The sequence below is a fragment of the Zingiber officinale genome, chromosome 1A, assembly GCF_018446385.1.
Source record: "Zingiber officinale cultivar Zhangliang chromosome 1A, Zo_v1.1, whole genome shotgun sequence".
In the NCBI taxonomy this organism is placed as follows: Eukaryota; Viridiplantae; Streptophyta; class Magnoliopsida; order Zingiberales; family Zingiberaceae; genus Zingiber; species Zingiber officinale.
In genome coordinates, this window is record NC_055987.1 from 189,700,784 (window position 1) to 189,724,953 (window position 24,170).

The following is a 24,170-nucleotide window of genomic DNA, read 5'->3' on the forward strand; positions in this document are numbered from 1 at the left end:
CTCCACCGAGAAGGAGAAACATTTAGCCGGAATTTGTCCGGGGTGTGATCTACCGAACAATCAAGGGATCGTCCACCTTACGGACACGCCGAGGAGTAAGGGCAAGTTATCCCCGAACCTCGTACATACTTGTGTAAGCTATGGGTTGTGCTTCTTTCCTTGCATCAGTTTTATTTTTATTTATTTCCGCTGTGCTAACAAGCTTTTGTGAGGAATTGATTGAGCTTTTAGTGGAGCCTATTCACACCCCCCCTCTCTAGCCATCCCAAGATCCTAACACCCATGTGCTAGGGTTGACTGCCACTTGCCATGTAGTCAAGTGCCCTCAAGCGTGTAGATAGGCACACACACTGAGCGTAACACCCTCATGTGTATATATACATATATACCTTACACGCCTTTATGTGAGCAGCTTTAGGCAACATCCGACTGGGCAATTTAACATGGTCAAAACTTTATTTTTTATTTCTCTTTCTCATTTGTATGCAATAACTTTCTTCTCTCTTTTGTGGCAAAAGACGATTCGCTCGCCCCCAGCGTCCCCGCCAACCCGTCCCTAGGTCAACACGGAGGAGGTAAATCATGGGTGACTACTAGCCATTAGTGCAAATGACCAAGACATGGGGGAGGTTATGCTCGGTCACGCCGAACTTTCTTCTCTCTTTTGATTACATGTAAGGTGGTACTGATTTCTACAAATCAAAACCAGCACAAGGTAGTGCTAGTGGTGCTTGCACCACCAACCCAGCATTATCCACCTTGATGTTAGTTTGTAAAAATCAACACTACATTGGTGTTGATTTGTAAAATTTAGTACTAAGGTGGTGTTGGTTTTTACAACCCAACACCAAGGTAGATAGTGCTGGTTTGGTGATATCAATACCATCTGTTGGAACCCCAAGGTTGTTTTGGTGTGATCAACAAGTTAAGTTAGGTCCTGCGTTGTTTCTAACCTGATGTCTAAGTGTGCAGGAGCTTAGGAGCACAGGTACTCGAGAAGAAGACACAGCTAGCGAGAAGGACGACACGCGGTGCGTCCGAGGGGCGAGGTGCTGCGAAAGAGTACACCGGCGGACGAGAAGGAAGTGTGCCCGGTGGTTCCGAGGTACGAAAGCCGGAGCGAAAGATTGCTCGGGGAGCAAGAGACGCAGCTAGCGCGAAGGTCGGCACGGGGTGCGACCGAGGGACGAAGTCTGCGGATGAGTATGCTGGTGGACGAGAAGCGGCACGCGGTAATTCTGAGGGACAAGAAGCCGGAGGGAAGCACGCTCGAGAAGACCGGAAGATGGGTTCGGGTGAGCCCTATTCCGGATGTCAAAGATCGCCCAAGCAAGCGGAGCCGGAGCAGAAAGACCCGGACCAGAGGCGAGCTGAACCGGAGAAGAGAGCACGGACCAAAAGTCAACTGGGTTGACTTTTGGCTCCGGGGCGCCCGGAACTGTCCGGGGCGCCTGGAACTGTCCGGGGCGCCCGGAGCTGTCCGAGGCGCCCGGAAGTGACTTTTTCCCAGGATCGAGCTTTGACTCGATCCAACCGTTGGGGGATAAATTTTATCACCCCCCCCCAGGGCGCCCGGAACCCTTCCAGGCACCCCGACCAAGGCTATAAATATAGCCTTGGTCCAGAAGCTTTTAAAACAATCACGATCATTCTATTTCCAAACACTTGTATGCTTTAGTTGTAGTTAAGCTTCTGTTTTCTGTGCCTAAACGCTGTAAGAGGCTTCTCCGCCTGAAGGAGTTTTTGAGCTTAATCTTCCTTGGATTAATAACCACATCGGTTGTAACCAAGTAAACATCTGGTGCCTCGTCTTTTCTTTTATGCTTTTATTTATCTGCTTAATTCATTTTACAAATGTTAGCTTAATCGTTCGAGGAAGGGTTGTTTGTTTTTAATTGACAGGTTATTTACCAACCCTTCTAACCGGCCCAACGGTCCTACACTATCAACACCACCTTAGCGTTGGTGGTACTGATTTTTAAATAATCAGCACAAGGTGGATGGTGCTAGTTTTTAAATATTAGCACTAAGGTGGTGTCGGCACCACTAGCACTAAGGCGAATAGCGATGGTTTGGTGGTGCTAGTTTTTACAAACCAACACAAGGTGGATGGTGCTGATTTTGAAATACTAGCACCAAGGTGGTTCCAACACCAAGGTGAATGGTGATAGTTTGGTGGTATCAGCACTACTAACACCATCTTGGTATTGATTTCTACAATCCAACATCATCTTGGTGTTGATTTTTATAAACCAACACTAAGATGGATAGTGCTAGTTTGGTAGCGTCAGCGTCATCCATACCACATTGGTATTAATTTTTACAAATTAGTACCACATTGATGTTGGTTTATAGAAATCAACATCACCTTACATACTATTAAATGAGAGAAAAGAATTGTTATATGTAAATGAGAGAGTGAAATAAAAAATTAGATGTTAACTGTGTTATATTATTTATGTCAAATGTCGTCCATAGTGGCAAAAGGCGAAACCCTCGCCCTCAGGGCCCCCGCCGCACCCTGCCCAGGGTCATCACGAGGGAGGTAAATCACGGTAGCTCGGTGGCAAGTACGCAGTGGGCCGAGACTTTTTGCACAGGGATAGGGAATAAATCCCCGTTGCCCTGCGAACTCGAACCCATGTTCTCAGTGGCAAACTTCCACACCTTTACCAGCCGAGATAACCCCGTGGGGCTCAAATGTCGTCCATAGTGATCCATGTAAAGATGTGCAAGTATCTTTCTTGTATAGATGGTGTCCACTTTGTGAGTACAAATATTTTATTATTATTATTATTTGGTTAGTGTTTAAGGTTTAGATTTTGAGATTTGATATTTAAGATTTAGAGTTTAAGTTACATTGTTATTTAAAGTGAAGGAAATTAAAAAATGAAAAATTATAACACGATGCTAAGTGCACCATAAGATGTACAGGGTAGAGTTCTGAAAGCTTAGATGGCGGCCCAAAATTTAGCTACCGACCATAAAATCCAATGTGAGATTTCTTGTCTTTTCCTCTTTGGTAAACAGAAGCCTGGGTGTTCTCCTGCCCTTTCTTCATTTAAGGCCCCTGCGCGCTAAAGAGGCTACACCAAACACAGCGAGCGGGGGAAGAGATCAGAGATGGAGGTTGTCGTGTCGGCGCCGGATTTCCATTTGGACAGCGCTTGCACCACGCCGTACGTGAGCGCGCCGTCGAGCCCCAAACACCACTCCGGCAAACCGTTCGACTTCTTCCGCCACTACACCAGCGCTCCCGCCAGCCCCACCCGCGCCTCCCTCCTCTACGCACACTTCGACGCCGTCGCCTCCACCCGTTCCCCTCCTCCTCCTCCCGCCTCGTCAGGCGTGCCCTTCCACTGGGAGGAGAAGCCTGGCACCCCCAAGTCCTGCGAAGCAAAGGAAGACGGAGAATTCGCCTTTGATGGCGCCTACGAGTTCTCCTTCGACTTCAGCGGACACCTTGACAAAGACGACCTGCCGGCACTGACCGCCGCCGACGAGCTCTTCGAGGAAGGAAAGATTCGACCGCTGAAGCTCCCTCCCCGCTTGCGCCTCCAGGCGTCCACGGACGACGGGAGCAGCAGGGCCTCCTCCCCGTCCTCCTCGAGGGGTCTGTGGTCGCCCCGTCACCGGGGCAGAGTGGAGGCGCAGGAAGAGTGCGACCCCTTTGCCGCCGCGATGGTGGAAGCTACAAGAGAGCGAGGGAGGGAGAGGGAGAAGGCGCCACCACCCGATTCCCTCCCCCCTTCGTCTTTCTCAAGGAGTCGCAAGGGGTCGAGATCGCTCTCTCCGCTTAGAGGAGTAGGGAGGTTCTTCAAGTCGACGATGACTCCCAATTCCCCTTCCTCCGACGCTCCGGCGGCTCCGCTAAAGAACGGAAACGGAAGCAAGAAGTGGCGGTTGAAGGACTTGCTCCTGTTCCGCAGCGCGTCCGAGGGTCGCGCCACCGGGAACCGGAGCAAGGACCCGCTGCGCAAGTACACTCTGTTGCCGTCGCTGAACAACAGAGTCGAGTACTCGGAGAAGCTGGACTCGAAGAATTCGAGCTTCCGGTCGTCGACGGACGGCAGCGGGTCGATTAGGACGGCGAGCTCGTTTTCACACCAGATGCACTACTCGACCAACCGGCCGGCGGCGGAGGAGCACAGGAGGAAGACGGCGCTGCCGTACCGCCAGAGCTTCTTCGGCTGCCTGCGCTTCAACCCGGCCTTGCTCAGCATTACGAAGGGGTTCGCCCGCCAGTGACGACTTCCATCAACCCAAATCGCAACTCTACCCCACAACAAGAAATTGGCAAGTCCCCATTGATCGAATGTAGTGTGATCATGCACCGTAAGGCTTTGACTTCCAGTCGAATCTGATCTCAATCCTCGTAAACTATGAAATCAATGAAAAAATATGTCTGTCCGTTCGACCTCAACTAGTACTATCGATAGAGACCTCCAAAAACGGACAATTCTACTCTTTTGTTATTGTTTTTCGTGATCAACAACGATTAATAATCCCCTCTATTGTACGCTCATGGGGCATTGAGCGGTTTCACTACCTCCAAGCCACCTTCTTTGAATTCCATGCTTCTCAACCTCGCTCTCGTTGCCTCACGTGCCAGCCACTAGTGAAACGTAACATCTACAAGGAGTCTTTGAATTTGACAATTTTCGACCTGTTTCTCCTGGCCTCGGACGACAGGCAACCTATCAGTGGGGAGAAGCGTAACACTCATGGTTTGTTCGCTTCATGGCACCACTGCCGTCTTAAAACTACCAGTGCACACCGACAGAATCTGAGTTACAATTCGAGAAGCAGTTATTATCCAACTCTAGCAAGACTTTACTACTCTCCAAATTTTTAAAATGAATCTGATAATACTTATAAAAAACCATTTAATTTATTCCCATCCAAGCGCCTTCATTCATTGTTGCTAGAAAATGTTACTGAAATGGGAGAATTGAACACGAGCATTCAACAAGGTTGGTCGATGCAACTTTCCTTCGACCTCAAGAAATCTATCCTGGCACAAAAGAAAGCATTTATTTTGCACCTCCCGCAAGCCCTGCTAAAGCAGAATTTAGCCATCGGCGTGATAAATGAACATAAATGCGGATGAAGTGTCAAGGTTAATCGAGGACGAGCGGGAGCAGAAGCGCATAGAGTGTCAGATAGTTCCACACAGCTCAGAGCTGGCCAGTGTTCGGCTACAGTGACCATGTTTCAGTGAGCTTTTATTGACTTGACATCAGCGCTTCCGGTTGCAGAGCGTTTCCATGTGCCTTCTCGGCGTCTGCACGGCTTTTCCAAACAATTCTGCCGCTGTTTGCCCAGAGCTTTTTGGTGGGAAGTCCAATCCGGTCGGCACAGTGATCGATCACGATGCATTAACGTGGAAGAGAGATTGCTATTTTGGGTACGGGAACTACACCTTTTCCCAGCAACTTTCGTATAAAAGTCAAAGCCATTGAAGGGCTTGCCAAGGACAAAAAGGAGAACGAAGGAAGCATGCATCTTCGTGATTTATTTTTTATTGCTTAATAAGAAAAAGCAATTACAAACTTTTCGGGGATTAACTTTTGCCATAACCAGTGAAGAACTTCTTGAGCCACCAAGAGGTTTTCTTGAATTGATTGATACCAGGGACTTACGTTAATAAATAGTCGAAATAGTTTGCACTGTTCAGGAGATCGAACTAGTGAATAAATTATGACATTTTGCTCCACTCAATCACTAAACATCAACACAGGAATTAAAATAAAATAAAAAACTAAATACAGGGCAAACCATTTATTGCACGGATGGTAGATTGATAGTGGTCGAAGTTGGCATGTTGAACTTGAAGGTATATTCAAAGTTGAATGATGAACAATTGAGAGAAATCTGAATTTTCGATCGCCAAGTCCTCTGGTCGGTGACAAGCCAGCCTCTTCTCGCATGCGGTGGTTGCCATTATATTAAAGAACAAGAGTGACCCAACAAGCAGCAGCCGGTTTGGGTTGCAGCAATGTGAACAAGTGTAGAATGGGTGTTGTTCATCTTCCGCAGCTCACCGACAGAAGAACAGCTCCAACGCATCCAACTGAAGGCGACGATGATATCTGAACAACCAACAAGTGTCTTTAACTTACATAATTATCTGATTAATACATCACATGTAATGTAAATTGACTGTGTGATATTCTAAAACAGAATCTCCACCGGCATTCGTTAGGTGAAATACCTGTTGGATGGATTTGTAGTTGTTACTTTCATGCCAAATGAGCCGAAACTAAGATTCCCATCGCATGCACACATTTGCAAAACTAGTATGACTTGTAGAGGCCCATGAATGGCTTCTCCCTCTCTTCCATTCTTTTCCTTGCAGCCTCCCTTGTTTTCAGAGCCTCTGCTTCCTCCTTGGTTATCACCTTTGCTTTTCCATCATCCTTCTTTCTTTTATTAACAGCGATGGAAGATGCTGCACCTTTAACTGCTCTTGTGGGGTTCAGAAGTGTGGAAACGACCCTCCCTGGGGATGGACCACCTTTGGAATTGGATGCAATCCCGTATCCTGAACAATGTAAATAATCGACATTATAAATGCATTAAACAAATACTTTCATGTTATCGGACATCATTGACAGACTTGACATAACGAATTAACGATGGGCTCAAACTAATTAGAAGGTTATTGAACAGGTTTTGTCGTTCCTCCCATACCCAGAAGAGTCAGATGTGGAGGAAACCAACGATTGCCCATGAAAATGCATGAGTGATGAATCCAAATGATTGTTGGAGAGATGCAAATCTACCTCCCAAAGCGATAGCATACTGGAAAATAATATACTAGGTTCACGAGTAAGAAAGTAAAAAAAAAAAGATTAAGAAGTTACCGCTTTTAGTTACAGATGAACATTGAGACTTATCTGTATTTTTCTCGTTAGGCTCCAGTCCAGTGGAAGGGCCAGTTCTACCCAAAGAAGCCAAATCCTTCTGATAACTTTGTTTTGCTTTCTGCAAGGCAGATTGAGGTAAAAGATCAATCAAATCAAGTGTTCCTACCAAGCGTGAGAGAAACTTAGCAACAATGCTTATGGTTCAAAAGAAGCATACTGCTTCAATATCCTTAAGAGCTCGTGCAGCTGCTTTTAGTTGCTTCTCCTTTGCAGCACTCTCCTTTCTCACAGTAGCAAGCTTCTTTGTGGCATTGTCCTTGTGACGCTGACCAAGCTCATGGGTTCTTATGCTCAGAGGATTGTTGGAGATATATATCTTGCAGAAATCACACCACTTGTTTCCTTGACTGACCCAATACTGTAGAAGTAGTTTAAAAGAAAATCATAGAGTTGGTAGAGATAGCAAAGAGGTGAGCCGGGGGACCAAGCTCAATGTATAGTTTCTCCAGAGTATAAGCAGCAAACTTAAAGTTTACAAATCTAAAGCAAGCACACAATTGAGTAAAGATATGTACATGATGTGAACAAACAACTCGACAATTTTTTTCACATTAATTCTTTAATTCTCCCTCCCATAACGCATTAGAATGTGGATTCAATTAATAGAACCAGAAGAATGGTTGCAAAGTGGGCATTTACCCATTTAAACTGTTTCCATTACCACATTCGATGGCATTATGTGTCTGCAGTATGACTGGAACTAAATCCTTTGTTAGCATTTTTGATATCTAGGTGGCTATAAAAATTCAGTTCATTTGCATTGCTTTAGTAAGAACAAAGTTGTCATCTAGACATACCGATCATGCTTTCTGCCTTATTTTACCAAAACTTCCCATACCGGTCCTAATATCCCTTTGCTAATAATCTATGTGCTGTGCACTTGTTTGAAAGGTTATCAACCTTCACTGTACATAAGCTAGAAGATCTCTATCTTTGGTGCATCACGTCATTGATACTTGATACACACATTAGAGAACAACTTTCTCCTACAGAGGACACGAGCTCTCACTGCTTTAAGAACAGACCTTTTGAGAAAAGAAATATACTGCTCCTCTGAATCCTGAACAAGATTGACAAGATATGGCTACACAACTACTAGCACTTCGACAATTCCAAAATGATGCTTACTAGAAAAAAAAAGAGTTCTTAGATAGATTGGGAAGTAGCTACAAGTTCAGATCCTCAGGTAAATTTTAAGCACAAGATTCACGGTACAGATGATCAACGAAAGTTTTCAAGGTGCTACATTGCAAGAAGGTGTCTTTAAGCACATTGGCACAGCAAGTAGAAGCAGAGATGAGAAAGTAAAAAGTAAAAAAAAATGTTTTAATTTTAAAGAATAAAATACAATAGGTTAGTGGATTTGGTGATTGGTTGGATGAGAAGATAGGAGAAACAAGCTGAGAAGAGAGTCCATTTAATCTTCACGCCCATCTTGAGGAACATGAGCACATATGAGGGTTAGCAAAGTCATGAAATCATTTGCATGTTAATAAAGACATGAAATGAGTTCCTTTTTAGTGAGAAGTGGAAAAGGCACAGTTTAAAGCATAATGACTTTACCCAAATGTACATTAAGTCAAAAGAGTGAAAAAGCCAAATATAAATAATCAATCATATAAGGAAGGTGTGTGTTTTAGATTAAGATTAAAAATTGATAAAATATAGTTGAAAATAGGTGACAAGTTAGAGTAATTTCAACACATTCAAAATGTGAGATATATCTGCCGTCCTTCCCTTACTGGTAGATTAAGCTATTCAAACACATGATCTACCCCCTCATATAGTGTAAAAATATTGAGTTGATTATCGGCATTCCAAATTGACCACACAAAAAAGTTTCAAAAATAAAGGTGAGATGCCAAGGTCCATCTCTTGCCAGATACTTCTACCCAAGTCTCAAGTCCAACATTGGTGGTAGAAGAGCAATCTAGTGGAAGACAGGTTACAAATGAAGAGGATGTATATATCTGAACAAGTGAGACAATAAGGACTAGTCATGTTCATTGTTCATTACTCATATTCAAAATCTGATTAAAGCGTGCCTTTAAGCTGAAATAATCTTAAATAACTGCAACATTTTCTCTATCAAATCAACTAAGTCATATTAGAGTCAAACATGCAATAAAAAGAAAAATGTATAGCCTAACTTGACAAATGAAAAATACCTCTGTCATGTTGGAAATGAACAGGAATGATATTGACGCAGGGAAGAAATGACTCAAGAACTCTTGCAAAAAAGAAATTAGAGCCTCCTATCTAGGTTTACAATGGACAGTTGTGTCCTGGAATGGGCAGGATCGCCTCCCTCAGTTGGCGGAACTAGCATTCTCTCCTTGGCAGGGCACTGAAATAATAAAATATAATTTTTCAAACAAGAAAATCTAATTCACCAAAAGTAGCTAGTATACATAGTTCAAGAAGCTATACAAGCAAAATACAAGAAAAAATTAAAATTTATCAAATATAAAATTTAGTCGGTGCTTGAGATCTATGTGGTTAATTAAAGCGTCGCATGCATAACATTTATTATGTCTAAAAGCCCCCGGAGTTATGGTACAGTGGAAGGACGGACGCTCAATTGTCACTCAAGTATTCACGGTTAGATTTCCAACTACAGTGCATTTACAAAAATAACTACGGTTCGATTTTGCACTGGACCACTTTAAAAAGTGGAAAATCAACTACACTATTATGCAAGAACATTGAAATATATCAAATTTAATTTTGACATATGATTTTAATTAGATGGAGAAACAAGCAATAATTACCGTGGAAAAAGATTTTGATAGTTCACTCAGTGTGGTGAGAGATAATAATTCATGTGTAACCATTAAAGAATCTAGTCCCTGAATTTATTTATATGAAGCAGAATGCAATGATCTTGTTCCACCATGGAGGATTGCAAATGTAATGATGGCACAGCGAGCAAGGGAGTCAGGAGGAATTACCGAATTAATTCCCGGCCGCAGCCCACAGAAGAGGAGCCGATCAAGTGCAGTTGATCCGCCGGAATCGAGGATCAATCACCGTTAGGCAGCGACCTGAGGTGAGGAATGGGAACTACGAACTCGAAATTTTGGTAAAAATAACTATTTGGGGCACCCCTACCGTGCCTCGACGTAAATCCTCCCCTGGTCCGTCCTGCAAGAGCGAGAGCTGATACAGACGCGAGACAACCGGAGAAGACCGAAGAGAGAAGACTACGCAATTGTTTCTCGGAGATGCTGCAGCGTTTGGTAGTTTCGAATGGCTCTTCTCGCGCCGAATCCGCCGTCAATGCGGCCGCTTCCTTATCCTTCCGGTCGATTGTTCTACTCCAAACTCTCCTTTCTCGTGATTAACATCTTGAGATCTAAAAGACGGGGTCTTAGCTCAAGGGTTTCGGAACGGTGGGACAAACGGACGGCGGCGAACTCAAAGAAAACCGCCGCGATAAAATTTCACTGCACCTCAATATACTTTATTTTTTTTTTCTATTAAATATTTATTTTAAAAAATTATTATTTAGTGAAACGTGTCAATGGGCCGTTCCTGGGCTCAAGACGGTTAGGCCGCGATGGCCCAAACAAACCAAGAAATAATTTATTATGTTATCAGGTTATAAATAATGTATTTCTTCCCAATTAAGATTATTTTGTTAGGTGAGATTTCTTCCCCTTAAATGCGATAATGGGCAGTCGAGTCAAATGAGCCATCCATTTTGAATAGCGATGGTTCCACTTTAATTAATTATCAATTAATTGGAACGTTAATGTTCCAGTTTAAATTCATATTATTATCTGAATTTGAAATTGAATCCCTTGATCCAAATCTGTAATCTTTAATAGGAAGCTTCCGGTCACACTACACCACTAACTAGCTTCAATAAAGAAGAATTAAGAACTTCAAGGATTGACACATATCTGCATGAATGTTTTTTTTTTTTTTTTTTTGCTTCTATAGGTTTTGGTGTCTATTATCAAAATATCTTCAATCTCTCTTATAGAAAGGTCGTTGTACTAAAATAAAATATTTTTCATGATTTATCTATAGTATATTAGTATATACGGTGGTGGATCTACAATACTGAACTGTATAAAATGCACTATATCAAATTTTCTCCAATGAAAAGAATTAGGACAGCGAAATCTTGTCCTATAGAAAATTAATAGGCCGGCGTGTCACTTCACTTGCCTCGCCTCCTTATTTGACTCTTAATGGATGAGGAGAGATGCACAGTGGAAACGGGCAAGTGCTGAGCACCCGACAAAGTGTGGGGAAGGCGAAAAGCACGGAACTGAACCAGCGGCGACTTCAAGCAAGGGATGCACACATGGTAGGGCAGGGCAGGACAGGGCAGCCAATAATTAAGGAGTATTCGTTATTGGAATCCAATTACGTGTTTATTTAAATATTAAGAAACAAAATGATCGACACTCGACTCTTTGGAGTCGGCCTGTGCCTAGCAGTTGCCGTCCCTTTCGGACAATAAATTCTGCATTGAGTCTGTCTGACTTTAGGTGACTTCCAATTCCATTTCCACGTCTGGTTGTCCTTCAATTTATGAAGAGGAGATCTATTCGTGGTCGCTGTTATATTGTGCCGTCAACTTTGGCGTCCAAAAATCCAGATCTAATCCCATGCATGCTCGCAAATCTTTCACTCGCCTAGGCCAGTAAATAAGCCAAGTGACTCCGACTTTCAGATATTCAAACTTATTTGGTAAAGATGAACCCACACACACTTTAACGAGTTATTCTAACTTCTTCGTTTAATTGAACTATTGAGCAAACGTAAATAAGTTCTTACTAAATAGCAGATCAAATTTATTCATAAACTTTAGATTCATTTACAACTCTGCACTTACCTATGGCTAATTAACAAACCTCACCTCAAGTGGCATCCCTTGCTTGGGGCATTTAGTTTGGACAAGCCAAACAAGCATACCAAAAAGGCTAGCAGATTCTGTCTGAAACCATGAAGATGGTAGATTGGAAATGATGACTTAGTTGTTGGTTAAGAGAAGATCTTTTACTCTGTAGAGAAGTTTTTTCCTGATCTTGTGTACATGGAGACGAGCCAACAAACGTCAGCATCCAAAAATCAGGAAGGAGTCCCTGACGAAGGCTCTCCGACGTTTAAGTCACTACAAATCTGAACAGATGAATGAAAAATAGTAGAAAACGTGCGTGCGAGTGTAAGCTTCAGATGTTCAGAGAACGTATCTCGCCAACGGAGAGGACCCCTTTATATACCATCTCTCATAACCTTCGCAATCATGAGGTTGTTAGATAATGAAAAGTGTACAACCTAGATAACGTGCAATAATTATCCGAGGAATCCTTCATTTAACTATATGTATACCTCTTTTATTATTTATAGCTTATGTCGTTGTCGAAACCGTTAAAGGAATATGCTGTAATAAATGGTTGGCTCATAAAAGATACCATAATCATTGAAGAAGGTTTCAGTATAATATTCTCTAGCATATAGTTGTTATTCTAACATGTTAGAAGGATTCTCTGCTCATGTTGTCAGCTAAGTATATCTCGATCGGCCTATAAAGTCGGTTGTCTTTATGCCTATCTTCGCATTAAGGTACTTTATTATGCATTGAATGCTATTAGAAATCCGTTCAAAGAATAATATAATGCCTTGAGTGTGCTAGAAATTTATTTGCTGGAAGTCTATTTGAGAAGTAATATGATATCTTGTGCGTGCTGGAAATATATACATGCAACAATATGAAGCTAAGTATCTTAGGCCCAGTGGACCTTTTGTTCGATCGGGCGTATAAACCCGTTCAGTTTATGATCGAACGGATATATAAGCATGTTGTCGTGTGTAGAGAGGATCGTATAGAGTAAAGAGTTTGACCTTTCCCTCGACCAAACTTATTACTAGTCAATTGTGAGGTGGGTCGGACATTCCGATCGTCCTTAAACTTGATCTGCTATTGAATGATCGGACACGTTGTCTTTTTAGTTCAAGGGTAAAATACTAAATTTCTTATGTTCGACCGGCTTAAGGGTCGGTCGACTCTATCCCAAACGGTTTGTACTCCGGTTAAATTGGACCTAAGAGCCTTAGCGCTAGACAAACAATCAAAATCAGGTGGAGGATGCCCTCCATCATTGACTTTGATCATCATATCATTTTAACTTTAACTGTCACATCATCTTCTGGATCTGCTTATTTATCATGTCATCTTCTAGATCTGTACACTATCTAAACAAGTTAGGTGAGTCAAATAGGCAAATTAAGTAGGTCAATTAAGCTACTAGGAACGGTCAGATTGAGCGAATTTAATAATAAGATATTCAGAAGGATTGTATACTCAAGTCAAATTAGTATACAATCAAGCAAAGCAATCCGATCAAACTGGTTGTGCCAATCAAGGCACAGATGGACCTATATTTTTGAAAAATAATTTTATATAAAAAAGAATAATAAAAATATTAAAATATTTTTAAAATAAAATTTAAAACAATAGATCAAAATGCATTAACCATTCTATATATTTAAATTAGTATAGATATGTTATGAGATAGTATCGTCCACTCTGTTGCTAGTGCACGTACAGCATAACTAAACAAGCCTACATAGTGCCCAGCATTACTTTACCAATGACTACGGTATATGCATGGCATCAAGCGAGCAAGGATTCGGCACCGGCACTTCACCTCTCTAGTCTCCATTGCGAGATGCTTCCACCGTCACCGCGATTTCCCTGCGTAGAGAAGCTCCTCCAAACGTCACATCAAACCACAAACAAGAAGCTAGAAAGCAAATCAAGGCGTCAGAAAGAAAACGGTGTGTGATCTCTCTCCAGACATACATGCAGCTTTTACTATCCTGATAGCCAAAGTACAACCCTCTTACATATTAATGGAGTACTTCAAGGGTTCGGTGCTCCTTTTAATGTGCCAGTTCTTGCTCCTTTTCTTCCCCAAGGTTAAAGTCCCCTCTCAGAGTCAAAAAATGGATGCACCCCCGGCCCTCACTTGCTCCCTGCCAGCCAAACAGGTGAGGGAGTGAGGGACCGGGAAGAGAAGAGAGAAGATGATCAGGAAACGCAACAGGCAGAGATCCAATGCAGCAAGCAACAACAGATCGCTGATCGAGGAACAATTAGAGCACTCCGGTGAAGAAAAATCCAGTCAATATCCATGCATGCATGAGTATCTCAGTATTCAGTGTAACTGATAACTCAACTGTTGTCTTCCCCGGCAGATTGTGCAGTGCTATTATAAAAAGGAACGCCAAATTAATTGGAAGACGATGTTCGGAAGCTATATATGAGACTTCCAACCAATATATATATTGTCTAATTAAAGATGATAAAGTAGGAAAACTGGGGAAATTGATTATATTAATTAGGCATCAGAATGTGGGGGGTTGTGGAGGGCGCGCCCAAATGACGTCCGACGCCGCGTGGCTCCCGTAGATTGACAGGCCGGTGGGTTCCGCCGCCGCCGCTGCTGCCGAGACCGCGTCCACCGGCCCTTGGTGGCGCCGCTGCGCGTACGTGTTATGCTCGTGGTCCTCCAGGTCGCCGGAGACTGAGATAGAGACCGACGCGTCGTCTGCTGACGGAAGGCGGTGGAAGGTTGGCTTGGCGAATGCGGCGGCTACTATCACCACCGTCCCCGCAGCCACCAGCGGCCCCGCCACGATTCCGCCCACCACCTGCCCTTGAGGTCCTGCCAGAGAGATCGAGATCAGGCCCCCGCCCGCGCCGGATGCGGACGACAGCGCCGCCATAGCCGGCGGCAGGAACGTGGCCGAGATGGAGAGGATCTCGAAGTGGCCGCGGAAGGCGATCGTGGAAACCGATGCGGCTCCGCCGAGCTGGGGCTGGCGGAGGGTCACGTTGGCGACGGCGCCGGTGCCGGAGAGGACGGAGACGCCGAGGTTGCGGCGGCGGGAGAAGCCGGCCAACGAGTCGACGACGTCGTGGCCTGAGGGGATCTCGAGGACGTGAGGGCACATGGCGGAAGACAGCTCCTCGTCGCGCGTGATAGCGACGGGGATCTTGGGCTTGTTCCTGGAACCGGGCGGCCGCCCTCGGGGCCGCTTCGCCACCTCGATCGTCGACCCCTCCGCCGCCGCCCGCTTCTTGTCCTTGGCCTCGTCGACCTTTATCCTCTTAGTCTCCCCGCTGCTCCTGCTGCTGTCGACTTCATCGGAGAAACTCCTCTGCTGCTGCTGCTGCTGCTGCTGCTGCTGCTGACGGTGGTGGAGATAGTGGTGTTGAAAAGCTTCGTCCTTCATGCTGCCGTCTACTAAGGTAGTGAAGAACATAGAACTGTGCAAGGAAAACACAGAGGAGACTTCAAAAAAGAACCTTTTTCTCCTACAATCTAGATTGGATCATTCAATATCGGGTCGGAGAGCAAGAAGAGGAGAGGGATGTTGAGAAGAGATGAGATTGGAGGACTTCGGTGTCGGTGAAGCTTCTCCGTGAAGAGCTTCCCGGCCGCCCACCCTTTTTGATACTGTGTGGACACTTTTGACGATCGTAGGCAGGGCAGGGTGTAACTAATGGGGCGCGAGAGCTTCCGAGAGGAATGGGATAGACATCATCAAGATGAGACTACTGGACCCAACACTCTTCGTTCCTTTCCTTTCCTTTCTAGTTTGTCTCTGTTCGATTTCAAGCCTCTTGTTTAAGCTCTTTCTTCAGAAATAACATCCTTCGAAATAATAGCTCAAGAAACAATTTCAAACTTGGATTAGAAATTTTGCAGGAAAACAGACCGCAACGAGCATTTAATATTCAGACGTCAATAACTATCCCTAAGTCAAATTAGAATAGTCAATTATAGGATATATATATATATATATATATAATTAGAATAGTTATGGTCCACCAAAGAGGTGTCAAATATTCCTTCTATCCACTGCTTGTATTACCAATGGGATAAGTATCGAATTGGTACCGAACCCATACTTTTTGTCAGCAAATGCTCTAACTACAAACTACCCGGCACCTATCCCTTGGAGAAAATCTATCATCTGTCAACTACAGGGGAGAACTGGGTGCGTAGCTAAATAGATTACGGCAAGGTGGTACTACTGTCACACTGTGGGGATGCAGATCACTCGTCTGTGGTGTCTTCAAACTGTGGGCCATGAAATTGAACCAAGGCAATAAGGAGTGCGATGGTCATGAACCAAGTCAATAAGGAATTAATCTAATCTCTGACATGTGCCTAGATAGTTGAGAGAATCAGTAAATATGAGCAACGTGTAGAGTTCTAGCAAGATTGCAGGCTCTCTGATGATTGTCAATCTTGGACATTAAGTCTTAGAACCAACAAGTAGTTGAATCCTAGTAGAAGTAGCATCCTTTGGGAAGATCCGATGGCTCGTTTCCTCCTACTTGCTCTAGCAATTCGCATATGGTGTTAGTTGAAAGTTGAAACTCCCTTCTCTGCTTAGGGTTGCAGAGGCATCCAGATAATACTTGTGTGAAAGTATTCAAGTAGGGACCATTACACTATATACATTACTAAAAAACAAAACCAAAAAATTACGCTCTTCTTTCCTTTCCATTTCCTTTTGGCTGGGCCTAATTAAGCATGTATAGATATCATCTACAACCCAAACAGGTTAACAAAATGTTTGGGCAGTTCGTTCCCTGGTAGGTCTTCTCAATAGTACACCAGAATTCCCCTCATTTTGCCTAAATCGATCAGTCTCTATTCTACTACGATGTTCAACTAAATTCCTGCTAAGTTGACTATTGTCGGGATACAAAAGAAAACTCCCCATGCCGGCCTGCTCAGCTTCCCTGCCTGAGGAAGTAGCATTCGATCCCAAGTCCATCGTTGATGGTGTAGGGCGATTTGCTTTCAAGGAATGCCGAGAGCCCAGAGGAGAACGAGTGAGTCCATCAGAATCCTCAGAGATTCTCAAGGGGCTATTCGAGCTGAAAGAATCGGATTCTCCAGACGTGTGTTCCCATGACTCTTCCGTACTAGTTGAGTCCCTAGTGCTCTCTGTGCTGCAAGTGGAACCTTCGTCAAAGAGAGAAGAACTGTCGCTGGCAGAATCGTTCGGGTGAGGACGGAGATTTGACAGATATGGAGAGTAGTGTTCTCCGTGGTGAGCAACTGATAAATCTCCACGGTTTCCTTTACCATCCTTCATGTTCTTTCTAGCGTGTACAAGTTGAGCCATCGCTCTCCTTACTGAACTTGGACCACGAGGCAAGCACCTAATTTGAGAGGCAAATAGGGTAAGAATTAAAAACAAAAAAAAAAAAAAATTATACAAGATTGTGAATCCAGTACATTTGACTCACCTAGCATAAAGAAGCATGTATGCACCTTTTGACAAGACCACCTCAAGTTCCACAGGTTGTACCTGTTCAAAAATAATGTTCATATTATAGCAATTTATTTTTAGATGCAAGTGTTTACTTTGACCGCTGTCATTAAGATCAAATGAAACAAATGCACTGCTTCTGGAGTTAACCATGTACTATCTGTTTATGAGGAAGTGACGCATGATACAGGTTTTGAAACAAATGCTGAAGAGAGCTAATTTACACTCAAAAAACTATTTAACAAGCACCTTCATCTTCATTTTACCTTACTAGTTAAGAATACTAAACAGGTTCATTTCAGTTGCAGATCGAATTGAAAAAAAAAAATGATTAGAAATTCAGACAAGTTTAGCAAAAAGTCAATGCCCTCTATCAACCTTGCCATGATAAGTTTGTCAAAAAGCAATTCAATGGGATCAGAAGTTAATTAATAGCATACCTTGCTATCATCAATCTTGTACCACTTGCCATGTCTATCCTTCACATAGCAGACATAGTGACCAGAAAAGGAAGCATTCATCGTATCTATGTGAACGATTACAGCATAAAGCCGATAAACAGGGGACTTGTCATCACCGCTCATGTAACGAGCTAAATCAAGGTACTCAGAAAACCTGACAGCTTTGTTGAGTTTGCCAAATTTACCAGACTGCACATAAAATCACAGTCAGGAAACTGAATTCATTCACTGAAACACAACCAAATTGACCTAAATCTGAGCAAACGTAACTCATAAAATGGCAAACAGAAATATCAGTTGATTAATGACCTGAAATCTTTTCAACACAATAGTCAGGACATTAGGAGCCTCCAATATAGTCAATCTCTTTTTTGCTCGCTCATAGGACTTGCATCTGTCAAAAAAAATACAAAGTAAGAACATCAAGTTAAGAAAGACAGTTTTTAAGAGAACCAGTTTTAGTAGGGGAGATTTTCTGAAAAATAGGAACTTAAGGTAACAAATGATTAATTGATTTTTCCTTAGTACACAAATAATTTAAAAAACAGAAAATGCAGATTTTGTGTGGTTAAATGCTGGAAAAAATTAGTCCTACAAATAACTAAAGAATGGTGACAGAATGATACATGTATGATTTAATCACTTCTAAAGAATGAAAGAACCAACCTTTCACACTTATACTTGTTCTCCCCATCCAATATTTCTTGGGATGTAAAACGTAGAAGAGCATCATCAAGGGTGACAATATCACCATCTATCTCGACAGTAAGATCCATCATCCTTTCACATCGCTCAGACTTGCTCTTGCATTTACTGCACCTTATCTGCATATGTTTATCAACCACCATTAATCAATCGCTAACTAGCTAGCAAGCTATGACATTAAGATTATAATTCCAAATGTAAGTGCTAATTATCAAAACAAGGAAATTAATGAGCTAAATTACTTTTGACCGCAAATAGCCACCAAAAGTTTGCTGTATGAGTGTTGTCTCCTCCAATAATCCATCTGGTTTTGCAACAGCTTCCTTTAAGCAAATAGACTGCATGGCCTCAATAGCATACCTGACAAAGTATATATACAAAGAATGCTCAATAACATTTAGACAAAAAGAAAAGTTAATTGCTACAGTCACTGTCATGATCAAAATTCTAATTCAACACAAAATTCAATTTTCACAAAAGATTTACTATTATGTAAGCACTTGGAGAGCTTTTGGGTTAGGACTCACCAAAGGCTCTCAAAACCTGTTGGGCTCTAATCCAAAAGGTTCCAAGAACTTGGACCAAGGCTGAAGGATTTAACATCTCAAGCTCTTGGTAATTTACCTCCTCCTTTCTTTCATTTTCATCTTTAGGGAGAGGTGTAACATTATCGTTGAGAGAAAACCCACTAGGTCAAGCTCGGGGAGAGCTTGCAAAAAAAATCACATTGTTTAGGTCAAGGTTTATCCTTAGAGGTTATAAGCCTTGATTTATTGAGGCTTACCCTATTATCTCATGTTAATAGATGAATCAGCAGAATTTTTCGGGTGTGACTTACTGGTTGCATCATAAGTATTGGAGAAAGAACAAGGAAATGTACCACATTATATTCTAGTATTAGTGTGTATTATTTATTTTCCTTATTCAACTGGGTTTATACTTGACATGAACCATCGCACACAGGTACTCATGCTTCTAACGTTTGATTGTTTTTGCTATTTGTACAAGGAATGAGCGATATGAGCTCACTCTCTATGCCCCCCTATCCTTGAGCTCACCATTATCTATCCAATAAAAACTAGTAAAATTGCAATGCAAGATAGAATATTCTATACACCTACCTAAACCATTTATGCTCATAAAGAGTTAATATCAACATTCATCTTATTGGTCTCGTGACTAGCTGAAGGTAAAATGAAAATTAGCATTTAGTGACTTCTATAGATCATAATACTGTTCAAACTCACCTCAAAAATTCGTGGGCATCTTCCTGTTGTCCATGGCCAAAATTACTTCCAATGTTGTGCAAATGAGAGAGAATTCCAATGGGGGATAAAGGAGATTTCCCTTCCTTTGCATTCCTCACAAGGCTTTCAAGCTCACATGTAAAGCACCACTCTTTCTTTGGACCTAGAGTTATGATACAAAATATATTTACAAGGTTGTTTTAGTAAGTAAAAGAGAAAAAAAAACACAATAGAAGTGGAGCATGAACATACATATTCTAGAATGAAGACCATCAAGAAAATATGCAGTCAAAGGCCGAGTAAATGCCAAACACTGGAGAACAGCATTTGCATAACAGCTGCAATCAACAAAAAAAAACATTTCGTGATGGAAGTTAGTTCATTGAGCAAACATGCACAGTATAGCCTACATGCATATTCCAACAAAGAATTACAGTTGGATTTCTCATACTATGATATCACCCATAGTAGTCCTAAAATGTCTAGTAAACAAGCAACATCCAAAGAGATCAATGCACTGACAAATATCTATATACATTTCAATTCAGAAACCTACGAAAGTATGAAACATAAGCAACAAATGAACAATCTGGGGTTGGATGCATCAATCTTCTAAAACTTTATTTATTTCTCAAGTAAATATTCTACTTTCCTTCCCTGAAACCATAATCCTAATAGATTGAAACCGGACTAGAGCTTGTATGGGTCTTCCTTGAAGGACAAGGCGATGAATTATTTATAGTTGATTACAATAAGTACAACTTATAACTCCAATTATTTAGGTTGGGTGCATGAATCTTCCATGCCTCTTTCTATTGTTCTAGTAAAATCATCAACTATATTTAGGAATGAATCACAGTCCTAATAAATTGAATCCATCTAAGGCATCTCTGGACCTTGTCAGATAAGACAAACTATTAAACACGTCATCAACATGCAGGATCTCTACAAGGGCTTCAGAGAAACAATCAATGGTACAGAAGTAATAGCTCACAGTAGCCTCGTCCACTAAAGAACCAGGGGCAGATATTATAAATTGTCCAACAACACTACTAACTTTTTTTAATCTGTTTTATTTTTCAAGAAATTGACATTATAACATTATCTAGGTGGTAACCATTATAATTGACAAATAATTTCCAATTCAAGTAACTTGATCCTGGCATATAGTAGTCTTGTCCAATACGTTGTCAGCCAATTGATATAGATGATAGATGGTCAACAAGAAAGCTCAGAGGACCTTCCTGATTGTATTAAATAACCTATGAAAACTTATAAGACACACTTACAAATTTCTAAGAAAATAAAATAAGGCAAACAAGAGCAAGAGTTCATGTGGAACAGCAGAAAGTTTTATACCTGTTTCCGCAATTAATAAGACCACAAGGGCGCAAATCAATCTTGTCAGAGTTGTAGAGTTTGATGAAAAGATCATATGGAAATAGCATCTACAGAATTGAAATGAGAAATTAATCAGCTTAACTGTATGTGATTCATAAGCAAAGCCTTATGTCAATTTAAAAGAACCACTTACAAATTCTGAAGAGTAGTGTCTCGAAACTTTAGTAACAACTTGTTTCAGAGATGTCGAAAGACCATTGGCCACATGAGGAATATTTTTTGAACCAATAGATGCTCTATGAGCATTACCATTTGACCTTTCATAGAATGGAACAGACTTAGCACCTCCGTTAGTAGAATAGTGATCCGAAGCTGAAGCTAAGAATCTTGATGTTTCTTTTTTTGAAGTTTGTGTCTCATTTCCTTCTGAGTGAGATCTGGCTTCTAATGATGCAGCTCTTGGAGAAGAGCCTTCAGGTGTTGAGGATGTACTTGATTTAATCCCATTACCAACCCTCTCATACTGCTCAGTGCTGACTTGATCGTGAGATGAAGTGTTTTTTAAGGCAGATGTATTACTAGGTATCTGTTCATCTACTTCTGTTTTGCATGTGGATGTCTCCACCCTTAAACGACTGGAGTGTGTGGTGAAATTTGCCAAAGGATTTGATGTAGCCAACTCAGGAGTTGAAGACATTGTAGTAGTTACATTGCTGGTATCAACTGCAGTTCTGAGACCAACAGTATAAATACCAAAAGATGGAGATTCTTCTAACCCAACATTATTTGAAATTAACTTCTTGGCATAAGCATCATCAGGAGAACTAATGGTCTGAGGAAATGTTGATTGAGCAGGTATTGTTGGAGAAGATGAACCAGAAAATGTTTTATTTGCAGAAATGTCCTTAGAACTGCTATTCTGATGTATGTCTCCATCAATTTCATCATCAGTAGAAGTGGATTTAGAGGCAAAAGGCCTCTCAAAATGTGTCTCAACCTTTGAAGTTAGATCCTCTTTGGGATCTAGCCTCTTCTCTGATAAGCCAGACGGTTTGGAATGCACTCCCTTGAGACTAGAAGAACTCAATTTGTCTTCATCCTTATCATTAACAGGTGGAGGTTGACATTCATCCTTGTGGCCCTGCCTCCAATGTATAATTTGGCACCTGCCGGAGCTGAAATGAACATTGGAAAATATATCAACCACATGAGTTCGCATTACTCTACTTTATGAAAGAGCAAAATTTTCTTTAACAAATTGGAAGAGGGAACAAATGCAAACCTTAAGATTTTGAACATCAATTCCATATAAACCAACACTTCAACTTTTCATCCACCAATAAACATGGAAGAATGCAAGCGGTGCAAAATTGCTAAATATCAATACAAATTACATTGAGCAATTAAAAGTTATATTTTTCTTCTCCATCACATTATCAAGTGTCAAAATGTTTTAAAATGTCTGCATCTAATCCATCAACGACATTATTATGTATTTAGTGGTTTCTTTTTCTAATAAGAAAAGATTATCTTTAGATGGAAATCAATAAATAAATAAATCAACTTACCATATAGCTTAAATTATCTTGGAAATAAATAGAAAAAAAAAAATAAAGATGGCAGATATTCTTTACATAGAAAGACCGAGGAGGTTATCGATGGGAGATGGTGATATTATCTGTAAAGTCTAACATTTTTATGATTAAAATTAATAGACAATGATAGTTCAAAGAGCTATCCTGTAAACATCATGTGTGAAAATGAAGAGCCTAAACTCGATTCATTTGACTATAGGTAGAGGTAGATTTTTCTTAGACTCCAAGTAAGCATCTTTTGAATAGGTAACAGATATTCCAAAACCCACATATAAGTATAAACTGACTCAACATAGTGAACAACGAATAAAAATAAAACTATGACTAGAAATGTCTTCAGGTCTAGAGGTTCCAGTTTTTACAAGCCATCATTTGAAATCAAAAGTGAAATTATAAAATTAGCGCAACCAAATTTTGAGCAAGGAGTTAAATTAGCAAGGAAAAATCTTAAATTGAATGAAAAATTAAAAAAGGAAAATGTTGAAGAAGGAAGAAGAACTCAGTTTTTCTTACCAATATCTGACAGCCTTGCATCGGGCACACCTAGCACCGGCAGGACTAGAACACACGGCACATTCCGGCAGAGCCACAGACTCCTTAGTTACTTCAGATGATGTGGCCGAGTAGGCCGCCATCGCATCCATCTCCGCCAGCGCGGCTTCTTGGGCAGCAAGATACGCCAGCCGCCGTACCTCCTCCTGCCTCGCCGTCACCAGGCGCCATCTCCGGCGCACCACGAGGGCGACCACGGGCCCGAAGAAAAACACCAGAAGCAGCGCGGCCCCTGAGAACCCTAGATCGACGTGGAGGGGCATCGACCCGCCACCGCTCGCCGGCAGTCAGCTCCCGATCTCCGACCTGCTCCGGTGCGTAAGACGTCGCTCATAGATCAGCCGGCTGCCGCCTGCGGCCGACGAGATCAGGAAGATCGCGTTCGCCGGATCCCCAATTTCGACTCGCCCGCTGGAACACGATAAGAATCGTCGCCAGAGTAAAACGAACGAACGAACGAACGAACGAACGGGGACGAAAGAAAGACAAAAGGGAAGACAAAACGAGGGCGGAAGGACGTTTTTATTGGGGCAATTAATTCCGTGACACCGCAAATGCCAACATTTTCAAGAAAAAAACGTATCGAGTCCTCCAATACGACTCCAATAATGCCATGAATCATGAAAATTAAAGTTCCATTTTCAGCTTTTCTTCCTTATTAAAAATATTTTTTATAAACTTCAAAATCTCCGAAATATGCTTTAGACTTTTAATACAAAATTAATTTACCCAATAAAACAATAATAAATTTATATAATATTTTATTACCATCGAAAGTGTAGTCGCGGTGTTTCCATTTTGTGTGCCCTCCAGTGCGTTCTGCTGACACTGGTTGTTGCCATTTATGCCCGCCATTGAATGAAGAACATTTTGCATTGATATCATATCACCATTAATACAATTACTACAAAATTAATCAATAATAACAAAAATTCATGTGGCTCAGTGGTCAAATATATGAAGTTCCATTCATGGTTCAACCTATAACTTTTGAAGCCATCTTTGTCGTGTGTTGCAAATTTGAAC

The 24,170-nt window shown here is 41.7% G+C and overlaps 3 protein-coding genes and 1 long non-coding RNA gene across 5 annotated transcripts; 1 reads left to right on the plus strand and 3 right to left on the minus strand.

Annotated features, from left to right (window-relative positions):
* Nucleotides 1–2,955: 2,955 nt before the first annotated feature.
* Nucleotides 2,956–4,423, plus strand: LOC122038809. Its single transcript, XM_042598751.1, has one exon. It carries the CDS (start codon nt 3,124–3,126, stop codon nt 4,246–4,248), a length of 1,125 nt encoding a protein of 374 aa, XP_042454685.1. The 5' UTR covers nt 2,956–3,123; the 3' UTR covers nt 4,249–4,423.
* A 1,255-nt stretch (nt 4,424–5,678) lies between these two features.
* LOC122038810 lies at nt 5,679–10,375 on the minus strand. 2 transcript variants are annotated; one of them, XR_006127943.1, is made up of 7 exons: nt 10,041–10,375; nt 9,881–9,973; nt 9,098–9,276; nt 7,087–7,287; nt 6,694–6,987; nt 6,215–6,544; nt 5,679–6,092 (listed from the first exon to the last, which is right to left on the minus strand). It is a non-coding gene; the product is annotated as an uncharacterized LOC122038810 (long non-coding RNA). The 2 variants fall into 2 exon arrangements; XR_006127942.1 differs by having other exon boundaries at nt 9,881–10,375.
* A 3,653-nt stretch (nt 10,376–14,028) lies between these two features.
* Nucleotides 14,029–15,649, minus strand: LOC122038811 (AT-hook motif nuclear-localized protein 28-like). Its single transcript, XM_042598752.1, has one exon. The coding sequence runs from the start codon at nt 15,213–15,215 to the stop codon at nt 14,295–14,297; it is 921 nt and encodes a 306-aa protein (XP_042454686.1). The 5' UTR covers nt 15,216–15,649; the 3' UTR covers nt 14,029–14,294.
* Nucleotides 15,650–16,435: 786 nt separating this feature from the next.
* On the minus strand, nt 16,436–23,676 carry LOC122038812 (ubiquitin carboxyl-terminal hydrolase 17-like). The gene is made up of 11 exons (XM_042598753.1): nt 23,106–23,676; nt 21,191–22,172; nt 21,016–21,104; nt 19,909–19,994; nt 19,657–19,819; nt 18,652–18,769; nt 18,371–18,528; nt 18,014–18,098; nt 17,684–17,893; nt 17,221–17,282; nt 16,436–17,133 (listed from the first exon to the last, which is right to left on the minus strand). Exons 1-11 carry the CDS (start codon nt 23,405–23,407, stop codon nt 16,527–16,529), a joined length of 2,862 nt encoding a protein of 953 aa, XP_042454687.1. The 5' UTR covers nt 23,408–23,676; the 3' UTR covers nt 16,436–16,526.
* Between the last annotated feature and the right edge of the window lie 494 nt (nt 23,677–24,170).